At 38.4% G+C, this 17,746-nt stretch overlaps 1 protein-coding gene across 1 annotated transcript; it reads right to left on the bottom strand.

Annotated features, from left to right (window-relative positions):
• Window positions 1-9,967: 9,967 nt before the first annotated feature.
• Window positions 9,968-10,586, bottom strand: LOC133331637 (uncharacterized). Its single transcript, XM_061540019.1, has 3 exons — window positions 10,428-10,586; window positions 10,177-10,347; window positions 9,968-10,114 (listed from the first exon to the last, which is right to left on the bottom strand). The coding sequence occupies exons 1-3, from the start codon at window positions 10,584-10,586 to the stop codon at window positions 9,968-9,970; spliced, it is 477 nt and encodes a 158-aa protein (XP_061396003.1).
• Between the last annotated feature and the right edge of the window lie 7,160 nt (window positions 10,587-17,746).

Consider the following 17,746-nt stretch of genomic DNA (forward strand, 5'->3'; position numbering starts at 1 on the left):
TCTGAAATCACCCGGCCGTCATCTCTAACTGAAGGTTAAAATATTGGGGGTTTGCGGTGAGTGATTTACCCCATTGTCATGATCTCTGTTTTGCAAAATAGATTAAAAACAGCAACAACAACAACGTGCAATTCTGCTGATAACAACAAATCATATTTGAATTATTATTCTAATTAAAAGAGAGGCGGCTATTGCGGTATTTTGGAGAGAGAAAGACAAAAATACTTTCTCCTGAAAAGTTTGAAAAAGAAATTCAATAGAGAGAGCACAAGCAGAGGCATACAGTCATGACACATAATTATGGAAACTATATTAAAAACCAGTGAGGAAAGTTCAAAAGTCGAACGGGGCCGAATATATGATACCCTTCACCACTTTGGGTACATACAAGAGATATTAATAATATTTTCCTCAATTGCATTCGCTATTCACAATTTTGCTCAATCGGACAAATATATCACAAAAAAATAGGGCGAAGCTATATATGGGAGCTATATTTAAATCCGAACCGATTTTAATGAAACTTCGCAGACATCAGTCTGGACATAATTCAGTACTCTATGCAAAATGTTGTCCCAATCGGATAAATATTGGGAGTTTGGTGCATCATTTACATAAAATCGGACGAAACTTTATATGGGAGCTATATCTAAATTTGAACCGATTTTAATGAAACTTCGCAGACATCAGTCTGGACCTAATTTTGTACTCTGTGCAAAATCTTGTCCCAATCGGCCAAATATTGGGAGTTTGGTGCATCATTCACATAAAATCGGACGTAGCTATATATGGGAGCTATATCTAAATCTGAACCGATTTTAATGAAACTTCGAAAACATCAATTTGGACCTAATTCAGAACTCTGCGCAAATGTTGTCCCAATCGGATAAATATTAAGAGTTTGGTGCATCATTCACATAAAATCAGACGAAACTATATATGGGAGCTATATCTAAATCTGAACCGATTTTAATGAAACACCGCAGACATCAGTCTGGACCTGATTCAGTACTCTTTGCAAAATTTTGTGCCAATTGGACAAATATTGAGAGTTTGGTGCATCATTCACATAAAATCGGACAAAACTATATATGGGAGCTATATCTAAATCTGAATCGATTTTAATGAAACTTCGCAGACATCAGTCTGGACCTAATTCAGGACTCTGTGCAACATTTTGTCCCAATCGGACAAATCTGGGAGTTTGATGCATCATTCACATAAAATCGGACGGAACTATGTAAGGGAGCTATATCTAAATCTGAACCGATTTTCTTGAAACTTAGCACACATCAATCTGGACCTAATTCAGGACTCTATGCAAAATTTTGTCCCAATCGGATAAATATTGGGAGTTTGGTGCATCATTAACAAAAAATCGGACGAATCTATATATGGGAGCTATATCTAAATCTGATCCGATTTTAATGAAGCTTCGCAAACATCAGTCTGGTCCTGATTCAGTACTCTGTGCAAAATTTTGTCACAATCGGACAAATATTGGGAGTTTGGTGCATCATTCACATAAAATCGGACGGAACTATATATGGGAGCTAGATCTAAATCTGAACCGATTTTCTCATATTTCAATAGGGTTCGTCCATGGGCCAAATAAGTGAACCATGGGTCTATCTCGATTCCTTTTGCCTCTTACAAAACATATGTTTACTTACTTACTGGCTTGTGACAGAACTTACGTTCCATAAGCCGAGCTTAGAAAAGACTTCCAGGCGCGTCGGTCTTTTGCGCAGTTTTTCCCAGTTGAAAGACCATATTCGGCAATGTTGTCTTCAACTTGATCTTTCAATTTTACTCGTGGCCTTTCCCTTCTGCGCGAACCATCAGCTGGTTCACTTTTATATGCCTTCTGGGCTGGATCATCTTCATCCATTCTCACAACATGACCTAGCCAACGTAGTCGATGCAGCTCAATACGTCTAATAATTTCGATGTACGAGAATAGCTGGTACAACTCATGATTCATTTGACGGCGATATTCACCCTCAACGCAGATCGGCTCATAAATCTTTCGGATAATTTTTATCTCAAACACTCCAAGAGCTGCCTCATCTGCTTGCGTAAGTACTCATGCTTCAGATCCGTATAACAGCACGGGTAGTATCAACGTCTTGTAGAGGGTGAGTTTGGTCTGTCGATGTCATCGGCGTAGGCGAGTAACATGTGTTGTTTGGTGTACAGAGTGCCATTTCTGTTCACCTTTGCCTCTCGTATGACCTTTACCAGCAGGATGTTAAAAAGGTCACAAGACAAACTGTCACCTTGTCTGAATCCTCGTTCGGTATTAAATTGCTCCGAGAGGTCCTTTCCGACTCTAACTGCTGATATTGTGCCTGTTAATGTTATCCTGCATAGCCGAATTAATTTTGCAGGAATGCCAAACGCAGACATGGCTTTAAATACCTCTGAACGGATAGAGCTCGAGTCGAACGCGGCTTTATAGTCGACGAATAGGTGGAATGTGTCGATGTGTTTTTCGTGGGTCTTTTCCAGGATTTGCCGCAAAGTGAAAATCTGGTCAATGGTGAATTTGACAGGTCTGAATCCATATTGGTATGGTCCAATAATGTCATTGACCATTGGCTTCAGTCTTTCACACAGCACGCTGGATAGCACTTTCTATGCGATGGGAAGGAGACTTATTCCTCAATACTTGGCACAGTAGATATCGGATATAAGCACATCTCATATACGAAAAAATCGCATATAAGAAAGATTAGCAAAAACACCGAACTTATACTTTCTTATATCCTATAATTCCATATAAGAAAAAAACGCATATAAGAAAGAAATATCCGACATTTTTTGAGTTTCTTATATCCGATATCTACAGTATCTTGTCCCCTTTTTTGTGCACGGGACACAGGAGGCTGAGGTTCCAATCATTCGGCATGCATTCCTCTAGCCAAATTGTACTAATCAGCTGGAGCATGCTCCTTACCAGCATCTGACCACCAGTCTTGAATAGTTCGGCTTGTAACCCATCGGCACCTGCTGCTTTATTATTCTTCAGCCGATTGATTGCTATTCTGACTTCATCTTGGCTAGGTGGTATAAACTCTATATCGTCATCTATTGTTGATTCAGGGGTATCTTCTTTATCGCTACTATTTGATACCAGACATTTTTCAAAATGCTCCTTCCAGATCCTCAGTACGTTGTCTGTATCTGTCACCAGGTTTCTATCATTATCTCTACAGGAGGATGTGTCCGCACCAAAGCCTTCGGTTTGGTGTTTTACCCGTTGATAGAATTTTCGGACTTCATTTTGACTCCTTTACATCGGACTTCATTCTGACTTTTTCGGTCTTCATTCTGACTCCTTTACATCTCGATTTGCCCACGCTCACGTTTTTCTTGCACAAAGTCATAATACCCTGTACCACAGTGTGGTGAAAGGTATAAATAAACATTTTTAAGGCATCCCTTAGAGGCGTGGATTTTTTTAAATTATTTTAAAGTATTTTTCCCCAATCCTAACATTATCTTAAAAATCTCTATATGACCCATTATACCACTGTTCCAAAACATGCAACACTTTTTTTGTTTGTCCTTGAGCACCTTCCAGATGTACAACCTAAGGATGCAGTTTATCCTTCGTGTTTCGGGTCATGATGCATTATTCAAAACATCACCTCCGTTAACCGAACAAAGCAACATTACTCACAAAAATTTGTATTGAAAATGGCAGGACAAGGAGGACTAGGAGTAGGTGTTGCAGTGCATGATGCTACACCTAATATGCCACTTCGTATGTCCTTACAAGAAGCTGCAGCTATTACTGTTGTTGTGTGGATAATTTATGCCATAAATTAAATTAAAAGTGTCGTCCAATATTGCATCGAAAATGGGAACATTATTCTAAGGGCTGGGAAGGGGTGTAGGAAAAATAAGAAAACTATTAAATATGCGAAGCTAAGATAAGAGCTAAAAGCTTTACAAAAGCTTAACAGGGTACTTTAGTTTTTTTGAGAATTTCCAAAAAAACTCGACACAATTTATGGGAAAGCTGTTGAATATTCAAAACGGTAAATTGGGGTTTAAAAGAAAATAATTTTTAAAAAATCCACGCCTTTGGTAGACACCTTAAAATAATTTTTAAAAAATCCACGCCTTTGGTAGACACTTTAAAATAATTTTTAAAAAATCCACGCCTTTGGTAGACACCTTAAAATAATTTTTAAAAAATCCACGCCTTTGGTAGACATTTTAATATAATTTTTTAAAAAAATCCACGCCTTTGGTAGACACTTTAAAATATTTTTTTAAAAAATCCACACCTTTGGTAGACACTTTAAAATATTTTTTTAAAAAATCCACGCCTTTGGTAGACACCTTAAAATATTTTTTTAAAAAATGAACGCCTTTGGTAGACACCTTAAAATAATTTCTAAAAAAAATCCATGTCCATTGAAGCTTCATGAAAACAAGTTTGAAAAATCTTTTAAACTTTCCTGACTTATACCACTTTCAAAATCGACCCATTTTAAATTCTTCTTCATTTGATTTTTATTCCTCTACTAGCATATGACCGCAACTTCGTTAGCGAAACAGAAAACTGAATATGTCAGAAAAAAACAATCCACACATTAATATCGGCCATTAATTAAATTTGAGTACCATTTAGTACCAAATTTCATGATTCGAGCTCCAAAGCCAAATTTTCCATTTAGCACACATTATTTACATAAAGGATTCTAACTCTATCGGTTCACCCACAATTCAAATTTTACCAAATTTAGTACACAGCAGTACTTATTTCTAAAACCTCCTTCCTACCTTAAACCTACACTCCCACACTGATCCTAAATTCAAGTTCCAGGATTCCCACAATTTCCACAATTCAAATTGTACCAAATTTAGTACACAGTAGTACGAATTTCCAAAACCTCCTTCCTACCTTAAACCTACACTCCCACAGTGATCCTAAATCAAGTTTCAGGATTCCGACTCTATTGGTTCACCCACAATTTAAATTGTACCAAATTTAGTACACAGTAGTACGAATTTCCAAAACTTCCTACATACCCCTATCTTACACCCCCTCACTGATCCTAAATTCAAATTTCAGGATTCCCTCTCTATTGGTTCACCCACAATTCAAATTGTACCAAATTTAGTACACAGTATTACCAGTTTCCAGAACCTCAGTAATCCTAATTCCAAGTTTCAGGATTCCAACTCTATGGGTTCACCCACAATTCAAATTGTACCAAATTTAGTACATAGTAGTACGAATTTCCAAAACTTCCTACATACCCCAATCTTACACCTCAACAGTGATCCTAAATCAAAATTTCATGATTTCATCGTTTCACCCACAATTTAAATTGTACCAAATTTAGTACACATAGAATTTCCAAAACTTCCTACATACCCCGACACTGATCCAAAATTCAAATTTCAGGATTCCCTCTCTATTGGTTCACCCACAATTCAAATTGTACCAAATTTAGTACACAGTATTACCAGTTTCCAGAACCTCAGTAATCCTAATTCCAAGTTTCAGGATTCCAACTCGGTTCACCCACAATTCAAATTGTACCAAATTTAGTACATAGTAGTACGAATTTCCAAATCTTCCTACATACCCCTATCCTAGACCTCCACAGTGATCCTAAATCAAAATTTCATGATTTCATCGTTTCACCCACAATTTAAATTGTACCAAATTTAGTACACATTAGTAAGAAATTCTAAAACATCCTATATATTTCAATCTTACACCTCCACAGTGATCCAGACTCCAATTTTCATGATTCTAGCTCTACCTAAAATTCCAATTGTACCAAATTTAGTACCATTTAGTACCCATAAGTACTAATTTGTTAAACTGAATCCTGACCCTAATCCTACATCTCTACAATGATCCTAACTCCAAATTTCATTGTTTCAGCTCTATCGGTACTCCCAAATCCAAATTGTACCGATTATAATACGATTTAGTACTATTCGTACACATAAGTAACATTTTTTTTTCAAAACTACGTACATATCCTTATCCTATACACCGACGGTAATGATACATTCAATTTTCAGGATTCCAGCTCGATTTGTACCTTCAAATCAAATTTGTACCAAATATGGTACCATATCGTACTTTTCGTACATATGAGTACATACTTCCTAAGCCAGCTCCATAAATAGACTATACATCTCAACCCTAATTCGCATTCTAAATTTCAAGTTTTTAGCTCTATCCATTCACATGCTAAGAAATTGTACCAAATTTAGTACTTTCCAGTACTTTTTGGATACTTATAGTTGGAATTTCCAAAAAAAAAAACCTATGCTACAACTATTCTACACTCCATCAGTGACCCTCAATCCAAATTTCAAAGTTCTAGCTCTACTGGTTCGCCAAATACAAGTGGTATCACATTTAGTACTTTTCGTACCGTTCTATTACGAATTTCCAAAAACCCAGCCTTATCTGACACCTTTGGACCAAGAGTGAGTATAGATGATCCTGACTTATACCACTTTCAAAATCAACCCATTTCCAATTCTTCTTAGTTTTATTCTTATTGATGCATGGTCCATTAGTTGTTGTTGCTGTTGTTCTTTAACACCTTCAGGATAGTTGCTGTCATCGTTTTTTTTTGGTCGATATTCTCTCAGGACAAAAGAAAGCATTTAAGTTTCATGTTACCATCCATCCGGTTTTACACCTCCACTTCACCTTTTTTTTTTTTGTGTGGTGGGGCAACACCTCCTGCAGCCACAACAACAGGTAGATAAATGGCAGATATTACTTTTCTTAATAGAGAGGGACAGGCTGGAGGTGGGTGTAGAAGGCAGGGAGAGAGAGATATATGCAGAGCTATTCAATAAATATGCATTCACGTTTGTCCTTCCGAACAAAAGCTTGTGCACAAATTATAGTTCTAAAAGACAAATTTATGGCCATCTCATGTTTGGGCGCCATTTAGCAGGTTGTGGTGGTTAGCCCCCAGAAGTGGTTAATAAATTTTTTTTTGAAATTTTGTGACTCTGGATTGCAACACGATTTTAAATAATTGAAAATATTTAAAAAAAAAAATCACGCCTTGTGCGGATGCTTAAAAAAAGCCCCAACAATATTGTTTTAAAAAAATCCACGCCTGATGACTCCGTCATCAGAAATTGCAGGGTATCTGACGAATGTTCCATTTCGGATCATTTAAAGATTTTCTTCGATGTCTCTTTTGACGAAGGTAAACAACAGCCTTATCGGAATCCAAGGAGAACAAACTGGCAGAAATTCACGGAGCTAACGAACTCCCAGCTGACTCTTAATACAAACATAGGAACAGCTGAGGAACTTAATGGGACCCAGCTGACTCTTAATACAAACATAGGAATAGCTGAGGAAGTTAATGGGGTCGTGAACAATCTAACGGACGTTCTTCTTAGATGCCATAACGAAATTCTGTCCGCTCACATACCCTGGGAAAAAATCTCAGCTAGTGTGGTGGAACAAGGAACTTGGTGAGCTCAGAAAAGCGACCAGACGACTGTACAACAGGTCGTATAAATCTAAACTCGATATGGATTGGATCTCCTACAGAGCTAGTTTTAAAAAATACAAGAGTGAAATCAAACGCGCAAAGAAAAAGAGTCTTGGATAGATTTCTGTGAGTCGATAGAAGGAGTCAACGACGCTGCTAGGTATCTGATGAATGTTCTTTATCGGATCATTTAAAGATTGTCTTCGATGAATGTTCATTTTCGGATCATTTATAGATTTTCTTCGAGGTCTCTTTTGACGGAGGAGGTAAACAACAGCCTTATCGGAATCCAAGGAGAACATACTGGCAGAAATTCAAGGAGCTAACGAACTCCCAGCTGACTCTTAATACAAACTTAGGAACATCTGAGGAACTTAATGGGGCCGTGAACAATCTCATGGACGTTCTTCTTAGATGCCATAGCGAAATTCTGTCCGCTCACATACCCTGGGGAAAAAATCTCAGCCAGTGTGGTGGAACAGGGAACTTGGTGAGCTCAAAAAAGCGACCAGACGACTGTACAACAGGGCGCATAAATCTAAAATCAATATTGATTGGACCTCCTACAGATCTGATTTCAACAAATACAAGAGTGAGATAAAACGCGCAAAGAAGAAGATTCTTGGATAAATTTCGGTGAGTCGATAGAAGGAGTCAACGACGCTGCTAGGTATCTGATGAATGTTCTTTTTCGGATCATTTAAAGATTGTCTTCGATGAATGTTCATTTTCGGATCATTTATAGATTTTCTTCGAGGTCACTTTTGACGGAGGAGGTAAACAACAGCCTTATCGGAATCCAAGGAGAACATACTGGCAGAAATTCAAGGAGCTAACGAACTCCCAGCTGACTCTTAATACAAACTTAGGAACATCTGAGGAACTTAATGGGGCCGTGAACAATCTCATGGACGTTCTTCTTAGATGCCATAAGGAATCCTGTCCGCACACATACCCTGGGAAAAATCTCACCCAGTGTGGTGGAACAAGGAACTTGGTGAGCTCAGGAAAGCGACCAGCGACGACTGTACAACAGGGCGCATAAATCTAAACTCGATATTGATTGGAACTCCTACAGATCTGATTTCAACAAATACAAGAGTGAGATCAAATGCGCAAAGAAAAAGAGTCTTGGATAGATTTATGTGATTCGATAGAAGGAGTCAACGATGCTGTTAGGTATCTGATGAAAGTTCCTTTTCGGATCATTTAAAGATTTTCTTCGAGGTTTTTTTTTTTTGACGGAGGTAAACAACAGCCTTATCGGAATCCAAGGAGAACAAACTGGGAGAAATTCTCGGAGCTAACGAACTCCTAGCTGACTCTTAATACAAACTTAGGAACAGCAGGAACATCTGAGGAACTTAATGGGGCCGTGAACAATCTAATGGACGTTCTTCTTAGATGCCATAAGGAATCCTGTCCGCTTACATACCCTGGGAAAAAATCTCAGCCAGTGTGGTGGAACAGGGAACTTGGTGAGCCTCAGAAAAGCGACCAGCGACGACTGTACAACAGGGCGCATAAATCTAAACTCGATATTGATTGGACCTCCTACAGATCTGGTTTCAACAAATACAAGAGTGAGATCAAACGATCAAAGTAAAAGTCTTGGATAAATTTCTGTAAGTCGATAGGAGTCAACGACTCTGCTAGGTTTCGAAGACTACTATCCAAGGATCCGAAGTCCATTGGAAGTATCAAGAAGCAGGATGGAGCGTGGAGGGACTCAGGTTCTGAGACTCTTAATCTCCTAGCTGAGATTACTAGCTGAGACCCTGCGTTGACGAGGAGTAGACGGAGACAATTGAGCACTTCCTGTGTCACTGGCTTACAGGCGGCACAAAATAGTGGGTGCCCATTTTCTACCGAGTCTTAGCTTCTTCTCAACCACCGATCCTGCTCTAATCTGCAAAGAAAAAGTCTTGGATAAATTTCTGTGAGTCGATAGAAGGACGACGCTGCTAGGTTTCGAAGACTACTATCCAAGGATCCGAAGTCCATCGGAAGTATCAAGAAGCAGGATGGAGCGAGGAGGGACTCAGGTCCTAAGACTCTTAATCTCCTAGCTGAGATTACTGTAGACTCTGCGTTGTGTCACTGCCCAGCCCTGGCTTACAGGCGGCACAGACTAGTGGGTGGCCATTTTCTATCGAGTCTTAGCTTCTTCTCAACAACCGAACCTGCTCTAATCTACAGCATAATTAGAAACCTAAACAGGTTAGGAAAGTACAACCTTGACACGTAACACATCTTCTGTCTGATTCCTATAGCCATCGACCTTATTCAAATCTTCTCATCTCCCTTTATTTCCCCCAATCTTCTCTCCCCTACAGATCTTTCCTTATCTCTTTTCTTCTCGTGGATGATCACAAGGGACCTAGCGGTCTAGGTGACCAAAAAAATATATATATTTTTTTTTTTTTTTGAAAAATCCGAATACATTTCTTTAAAATTTATCAAAGACGATCACAAAACATTTGTATCTGACAGGCCCGATTGCCATTCATAACATAGATCCATTCGATCATGTATTTCCCCTTGGGCATGGGAAAAATCTGGAAAGTCTCATCATCAAAGGTCATATTGCGGACAATGATGTCATCCTGAAAAAATATTTTTTTTTTTTTAAATAAAAAAATAAAATATATTTTAATCTGAAACCCACCTCATAGGGACACGAATGATTCATGTTCGTAAATTTTGAAAATTTATCATAATATGTGGACCAGAAATTCCGACGCAATGTTTTGCTGCGTATGTTGCAAAAATCGATGACATCGTTGTAGAGAAACGGTTGGACTTTCTTGCCAATTTTACGATATAATTTGGCATTTATCTGCAGGAGGGAAACAAGAGAAGTTTTTAGAGATTTTTTTCTGAAGCGAAAATGGGTTTATCTCCCCTTCATCTCCTTACCACAATACTGTTGATCCTCTTTAATAGCTGGACATGAATATTGATCACCGGTTGACTGGAATTTTTTCTCTCCACACCGCAGACTTTAATATTTACGAGGTTCGAATCGATGACCTTACACTCAGTTTTGGTTAAATTTATTGGTCGGAATTTTGCCATTTCTATGGGTCGTAGAAAAAATTGCAGCTCAATTAAAATTAAATAACAAAAATGGAATTTTTTCATAATTTTAATTTTTTGGTGGCTGACCGAATGAAATTGATTTGTTGAGGGTGGAGAATTGAAATAAAGCTTTTTTCCGAACTAAAACAAAAGGTCAGAGACAATTTTGAAATAATGACCCAGATCTGTGTGTAATTATGTTATTAGTCATGTGGCGGAAAATTACGCAAATTTATTAAAAAAAAATTGAAAAAAAATACTTTTCAAGTGAAACCATAGGGTGAATTTTTTAAAAATTATTTTGAGGTATCTAGCATAGGCGTGATCTACCAGAAGCGTGGATTTTTAAAAAAAAAATTGTTTTTAGGCATATACAATCACCCGTTGGGGTGGCGTAGGGGATGATAGATACCACGCAACGGCTCTGATTGGCTTTAACATGGCGAAGTCCAGGCTTATCTTGGCCCCTCTTTCATCTCAATTGTGCACACTGACCTCCCCGCGGTGCCACCTGGGAAGCTATTTCATCATCACCCGTAGAAATAGTGAGCTAATATGTGCCGCGAGTACACCCATAAGAACTATAAAAAAATGGGTTGATACGTCGGGTTAGTTGCCCACACTCGGAAAACCGAACATACTATGAAAAAGCTAAGAAAAAGAAAACCAAACCCACCTAATGTTGACGATCCCCGCAAACATATAAAGGACCACGATCTGCGAATCTACACTTTGAATGTGCGCACCTTGTACAGAATAGGGGCAGTTTTCGCATTGGCGGATGTACTCAAGAAGTACAAAGCCGATATTATTGCCTTACAGGAAATGCGATGGAAAGAGGGACTGGCGTGAGTAAATCCGACGATTACGCACTGTATTATAGCTGCCATGAGACGAGGCGTGAATTTGGCTGCGGATTTATGGTTAAAAGGAGAATAAAAAACCTCGTCTACAGATTCACTCCAGTAGATGAGCGAATTGCTATAGTCCGTATAAAATCGAAGTTCTTCTACATCAGTCTCATTTGCGCCCATGCTCTGACCGAAGACAAAGATGAACAGACCATAGACATATTTTACGAGCGTCTAGATACAGCATAAGATCGCTGCCCTGGCCATGACATTAAAATTCTGCTAGGAGATTTTAATGCAAAAATCGGAAGGGCAACAAATGCATGAGGTTGATTGACTTCGCGGCAGCAAAAAACATGGTAGTTAGCAGCACCAGATTCAAGCATCTCGATATATACGATATACACAAGGCCACCTGGATTTTTCCTGATCAAGCAACGAGAAATCAAATTGATCATGTTGTGATAGACGAAAGGCATTCATTCAGTGTGATGTGTGAACGACTGAATCCAATGGTCAATGACATTATTGGACCATACCAATGCGGACCTGGCAAATCCACCAGATTTTCACTCTGCGCCAAATCCTGGAAAAGACCCACGAAAAACACATCGACACACACCACCTATTCGTCGACTATAAAGCCGCATTCGACTCGAGCTCTATCCGTTCAGAGATGTTTAAAGTCATGTCTACGTTCGGCATTGCTGCAAAATTAATTCGGCTATGCAGGATAACTTTAAGTGGCACAAAAGTCAGCAGTTCAATTTGGAAAGGACCTATCGGAGCCCTTCAATACCGAACGAGGACTCAGTTAAGGTGATACTTTGTCGTGTGATCTTTTTAACATCCTGCTGGAAAATATCATACGAGAAGCAAAGGTGAACAGAAATGGGACTCTGTACACCAAACAACACATGTTACTCGCCTACGCCGCCGATGTCATTGATATAATGGGCCGAACATTGCGTACGGTAAACAGCCACCTTTGACCAGATTTGAGAAGGAGTCTGCCAAAGTGGGTCTGGCAGTATACAGCTGATGGTATCAACGTGCAAGATGTCCAGTAGACTCGGACCAACTGTGGAACTTGAAAACTACAGCTTTGAGGTTGTCAAAGATTCTATATACCTTTGTACTGCCATAGATAAAACGAATGACATCAGTTTTGAAATTCGGAGGATAGCGACAGATGCTACTATGGTCTAAGTAAGCAATTTAGAAACAAGGCCACTTCCCGCCAGATCAAACTCGCACTTTACAAGACGCTGATACTACCCGTCTCATCCCTATCTGTTGCAGGAAACTTATCTTTTCTATTAGAAATTAAATTTTCCATCACCATACATCGAATGGCTTCCTCCACAAACGAACTGCTCTGTGCGATAAGAAAATGTGCAATCTACGTATTTCATTATAAAGTTGTAGATTTTTGCCATGCATGTCCTTTTACACTTGAGTGCATTTCAAACAAAAATTGAGCTCTGTCTTCCTTCCTCTCTCTCTCTCTCTCTCTCTGTGCTTCGTTTGTGGTAACATTAGCTGGATGGCCAACCAGCCGAGCTAAACACATCATCTTCAAAACTTCATCCACATGATTGTCGTTTCAATCATCATCAGCATCCTCAGCGTCATTATCACCAATAGCCCTTCTAAGGATGCTGGGCCATTACTACTGGCCACTAACAATGTTTTTGTTTGATATCCTGTTTTTCTTTTTTTCTTATTTTGTGCAGGACATGCTAATGCCAACAAAAAGTGTTGAAATACCATTTCACTTCAAATGGAGTTTTTTTTTTCGATTTTTTCCGATATTTTTTCATTTGTTTTTTTATTTGCTTTTTGTAAAAAGTGTGTTAAATGAACTGCAAAAAGTTACAATTGTATTTAAAAAAGTCTGGCATGTCTAACGAGTGGCATATCCTTGCCTCTTTTCTCTGTCTTCATCTCTCTCTTTTTTTTTTTGCGGGCTATCCCGTATACCCTCAGCTGATTTTTTATTTATAATCCCTGGGACAATATTTGATTTCCATTTTTTTGGCAATTGCCAAAATGGATTTAGAACTTCTTTAAATTGAATTTCGGAGGAAAAAATATTGGAATGCAGTTTTGTGGCTTTAATTCGATGTGGCTTTATTACGATGTCATTATGCCCTTCACCACACTGTGTTGCAGGGCATTATGTCTTTGTGCATATGTTTTTTAACAGGCAAAAGGAATCGAGATAGACCCATGAAATTTGCCACAGCATATTTATTTGGCCCAAGGACGAAACCCATTGAAATTGGAAAAAATCGGTTCAGATTTAGATATAGCTCCCACATATATATTTGTCCGATTTTATGTAAATGGTCCACCAAAGTCCCTAAATATCATTCGATTTGCACGAAATTTGGCATACGGTAATATATTAGGTCGAGAATGATGTGTGTTAAGTTTCGAGTAAATCGGTTTAGATTTAGATATAGCTCCCATATATATTTTCGTCCGATTTTAGGTAAATTATGTACAAAGTCTCTAAATATCTTCAGATTTGCACGAAATTTCGCACAGCGTACTGAATTAAGCCTAGAATGATGTGTGTTAAGTTTCGTGAAAATCTGTTCAGATTTAGATAAGCTCCCATATATAATTTCGTCCGATTTAAGGCAAGTAGTGCACCAAAGTCCCTAAATATCTTTCGATTTGCACGAAATTTGGCACAGGATACTAAATTAGGTTGAGAATGATGTGTGCTAAGTTTCGTGAAAATCGCTTGAGATTTAGTTATAGCTCCCATATATAGTTTCGTCCGATTTTATGTAAATGGTGCACCAAAGACCCTATATATCTATCGATTTGTATGAAATTTGGCATATGGTACTATATTAGATAGAGAATGATGTGTGCTAAGTTTCGTGAAAATCGGTTCGGATTTAGTTATAGCTCCCATATATATTTTCGTCCGATTTAAGGTAAATGGTGCACTAAAGTCACTAAATATCTTTCGATTTGTACTAAATTTGGCATAGGGTACTAAATTAGGTCGAGAATTATATGTGCTAAGTTTCGTGAAAATCGGTTCAGATTTAGATATAGCCCCCATATATAGATGCGTCCGATTTTATGTAAATGATGCACCAAAGTCCCGATTTGCACGAAATTTGGCAGAACGTACTGATTTAAGCCTAGAATGATATGTGCTAAGTTTCGAGTAAATCGGTCCAGATTTAGATATAGCTCCTATATATATTTTCGTCCGATTTAGGGTAAATGGTGCACCAAAGTCCCTATATATCTTTCGATTTGCATGAAATTTCGCACAGCGTACTGAATTAAGCATAGAATAATGTGTGCTAAGTTTCGTGAAAATCGGTTCGAATTTGGTGATAGCTCCCATTTATAGTTTCGTCCGATTTAATTTAAATTCCTTCGAAAAGGCGACGTATGTTAGGATAGATATTAGAATATATCAAATGGGGTGAAGGGTATCATATAGTCGGCCCAGTCCGACTTTACTACTTTCCTTACTGGTATTTCCCATTCGAATTTTCTAATTTTGATTTCCCAACTCCTGTTTATCATTTCCCGAAATTTATTACTTGAATTTATCAATTTGATATTCCAGTTGCATATCTCCTTTCAGTATCCTTAAATAAACACAAAAGCAATTCTCACCCTATTCCAGACCATCCACCCATTCCCTCTCCCCTAGCTCTTCAAAAATGTTGCCGACAAAGTAAACTTTATAACGAAATTCATAGTTTGAAAGGCAAAACAAATACAACTACATAATAATGTAAAACTTAAAACTTACTCTTACGTCGGCAACAACAACAGTGAAGACAACAACTACTACAACAACAACTTCCATTAAATTGCATAGTTATTTGTAAATATGCAATTTTATTTTCCTTTTTTGTTATTTTATTTAATACACTGCAAGAACTTTCAAATGAGAATGAAGAGGAGGATGGAGAAGAAAAAACATCGCGATAATAATAACAAGAAGACAACGGAAACAAAGAATAACAAATAACAACAACAACAAACAAGAGAAAACGAAAAATTATAATAAACTTTTATTTGTTGATGTTACACACACACACAGACAGACACACACCAATGCACTCACAAACGCACAACTATTTACCCAACGACAAGGACCAAGGAATCGGGCACAAGGATGCATACAGTTGATAATGTTCGCGCTGACGATTATAATGAGATGGCTACGATAAGAAAAATAAACGAAATAAAAACGAAGAAAAAAGTTCGTCTAAATGTTTTCCATGTTGGCAGGAGACAAATTGTAAAAAATATTCAGATTTGACAACAAAAGGTGACAGAGGTCAAATGCAAAAGGACTTTAAGACATCTGCAACAAGCGTGGATTTTCTAAAATTTTTTTTAAGGCACATAGCACAGGCGTGGATTTTTTAAAAATTATTTTAAAGCATCTGCAATATTTTTCGAGGCGACCAGTAATCCGAGGATTTAAAAAAATTCGAGATTACTAACTTACTTTCGTTCCTATGCCGAGCTTAAAAATGATTTCCAAGCGCGTCGGTCCACGTTCCAAGATGTTGTTTTCTACTTGGCCTTTTCATCTGATGCGTGGCATTCCCCTTCTACGGGAACCATCAGTAGGTTCGCTTTTATATGCCTTCCGGACTGGGGCATCTTCATACGTTCTCACAACATGACCGAGAATAGCTGGTACAGCTCATGGTTCATTCGACGCCGATATTCACCGTCGACGCAGATCAGCCCGTAGACCTTTCGGAGAAGTTTTCTCTCAAACACCTTAAGAGCTGCCTCATCTTCTGCGCAAGTATCCATGCTTCAGATCCATATAACAGCACGATGGGTAGTATCAGCGTCTTGCAGAGTGTGAGTTTGGTCTGGCGGGATGTGGCCTTGCTTTTGAGTTGTTTGCTCAGACCATAGTAGCATCTGTTGGCCATCACAATCCTTCTCCGAATTTCAAAACTGATGTAATTCGTTTTATTTATGGCGGTACCAAGGTATATAAAAATCTTCGACTACCTCGAAGCTGTAGTTCTCAAGTCTACACAGTTGGTCCGAGTCTACGGGACGTCTTGCGCGTTGATACCATCAGCTGGGTCTTCTCGCCGTTTACTGAAAGACCCACTTTGACAGACTACTTCTCAATTTGTTCAAAGGTGGCTGTTACCGCTCGCAATGTTCGAAACCATTATATCGATGTCATCGGCGTCGTAGGCGAGTAACATATGCTGTTTTGAACCGCTATATATTGACCGATATTTATCAAAACAGGCATACTTATTCTTTGGCCCGATCCCCTTCTCCATGCAAAAATTCGCGATGTTTGGGCCTTAAATGCGGTCTCTGGAGCGACCAGAAAATCAGCCAAAATCAAGTTTTTGATACATTTCATCCCCTAATTATTAACCGATCTTTAGCACGTGAATTTTATAAGGAAATTTCTTAAGGCCAATAGGCGTGGATTTTATAAAGAAATTTCTTAAGACCAAAACCCATCATACATGCAAAATTTCGGTAAGATTGGTCCATAACTGTGGACTGTATCGCGTTTACAAATTATAATGGACAGACGGACTCAGCTAGTCGAGATATGACGATCGGTATACTTAAAGGTGGGTATAGGACCAATATTTCGCGGCGTTACAAACTCTTGGGGCTGCAGAAAGCTATAATACCCTGACAACATAGTTGTGTAGGGTATAAAAAGTCTCCACTAAGGCGTGGATTTTTATACCCTTCACCACACTGTGGTACAGGGTATTATGTCTTTGTGCATATGTTTGTAACAAGCAAAAGGAAACGAGATAGACACATGGTTCCTTTTGAGAATATGCATAGAATCACTTTCTGAGTCGATTTACGCATTTCCGTCTGTCCGTCCATGTACTTTTGTGAACAAAGTACAGGCCGCATTTATGATCCGATTTGTATGCAATTTGGCATAGGTCACTTATTTGGCCCAAGGACAAGCCCTATTGAAATTAGGAAAAATCGGTTCCGATTAAGATATAGCTCCCATATATATTTTCGTCCGATTTAATGTAAATGGTGCACCAAATACCCTATATATATATTTCGATTTGCACGAAATCTGGCATTGCGTTCCGAATTAAGTCTTAAATGATGTGCACAAAGTTTCGTTAAAATCGGTTCAGATTTAGATATAGCCCCCATATATATTTCCGTACGATTTTAGGTAAACGGGGAACCAAAGTTCCCGCATATCCATCGATTTTCACGAAATTTAGCATAACGTACTGAATTAAGCCTAGAACGATGTGTGCTAAGTTTCGTGAA

Source organism: Musca vetustissima, unplaced genomic scaffold (assembly GCF_032173495.1).
Source record: "Musca vetustissima isolate MV318-11 ecotype Yass unplaced genomic scaffold, APGP_CSIRO_Mvet_v1 utg48789, whole genome shotgun sequence".
NCBI lineage: Eukaryota > Metazoa > Arthropoda > Insecta > Diptera > Muscidae > Musca > Musca vetustissima.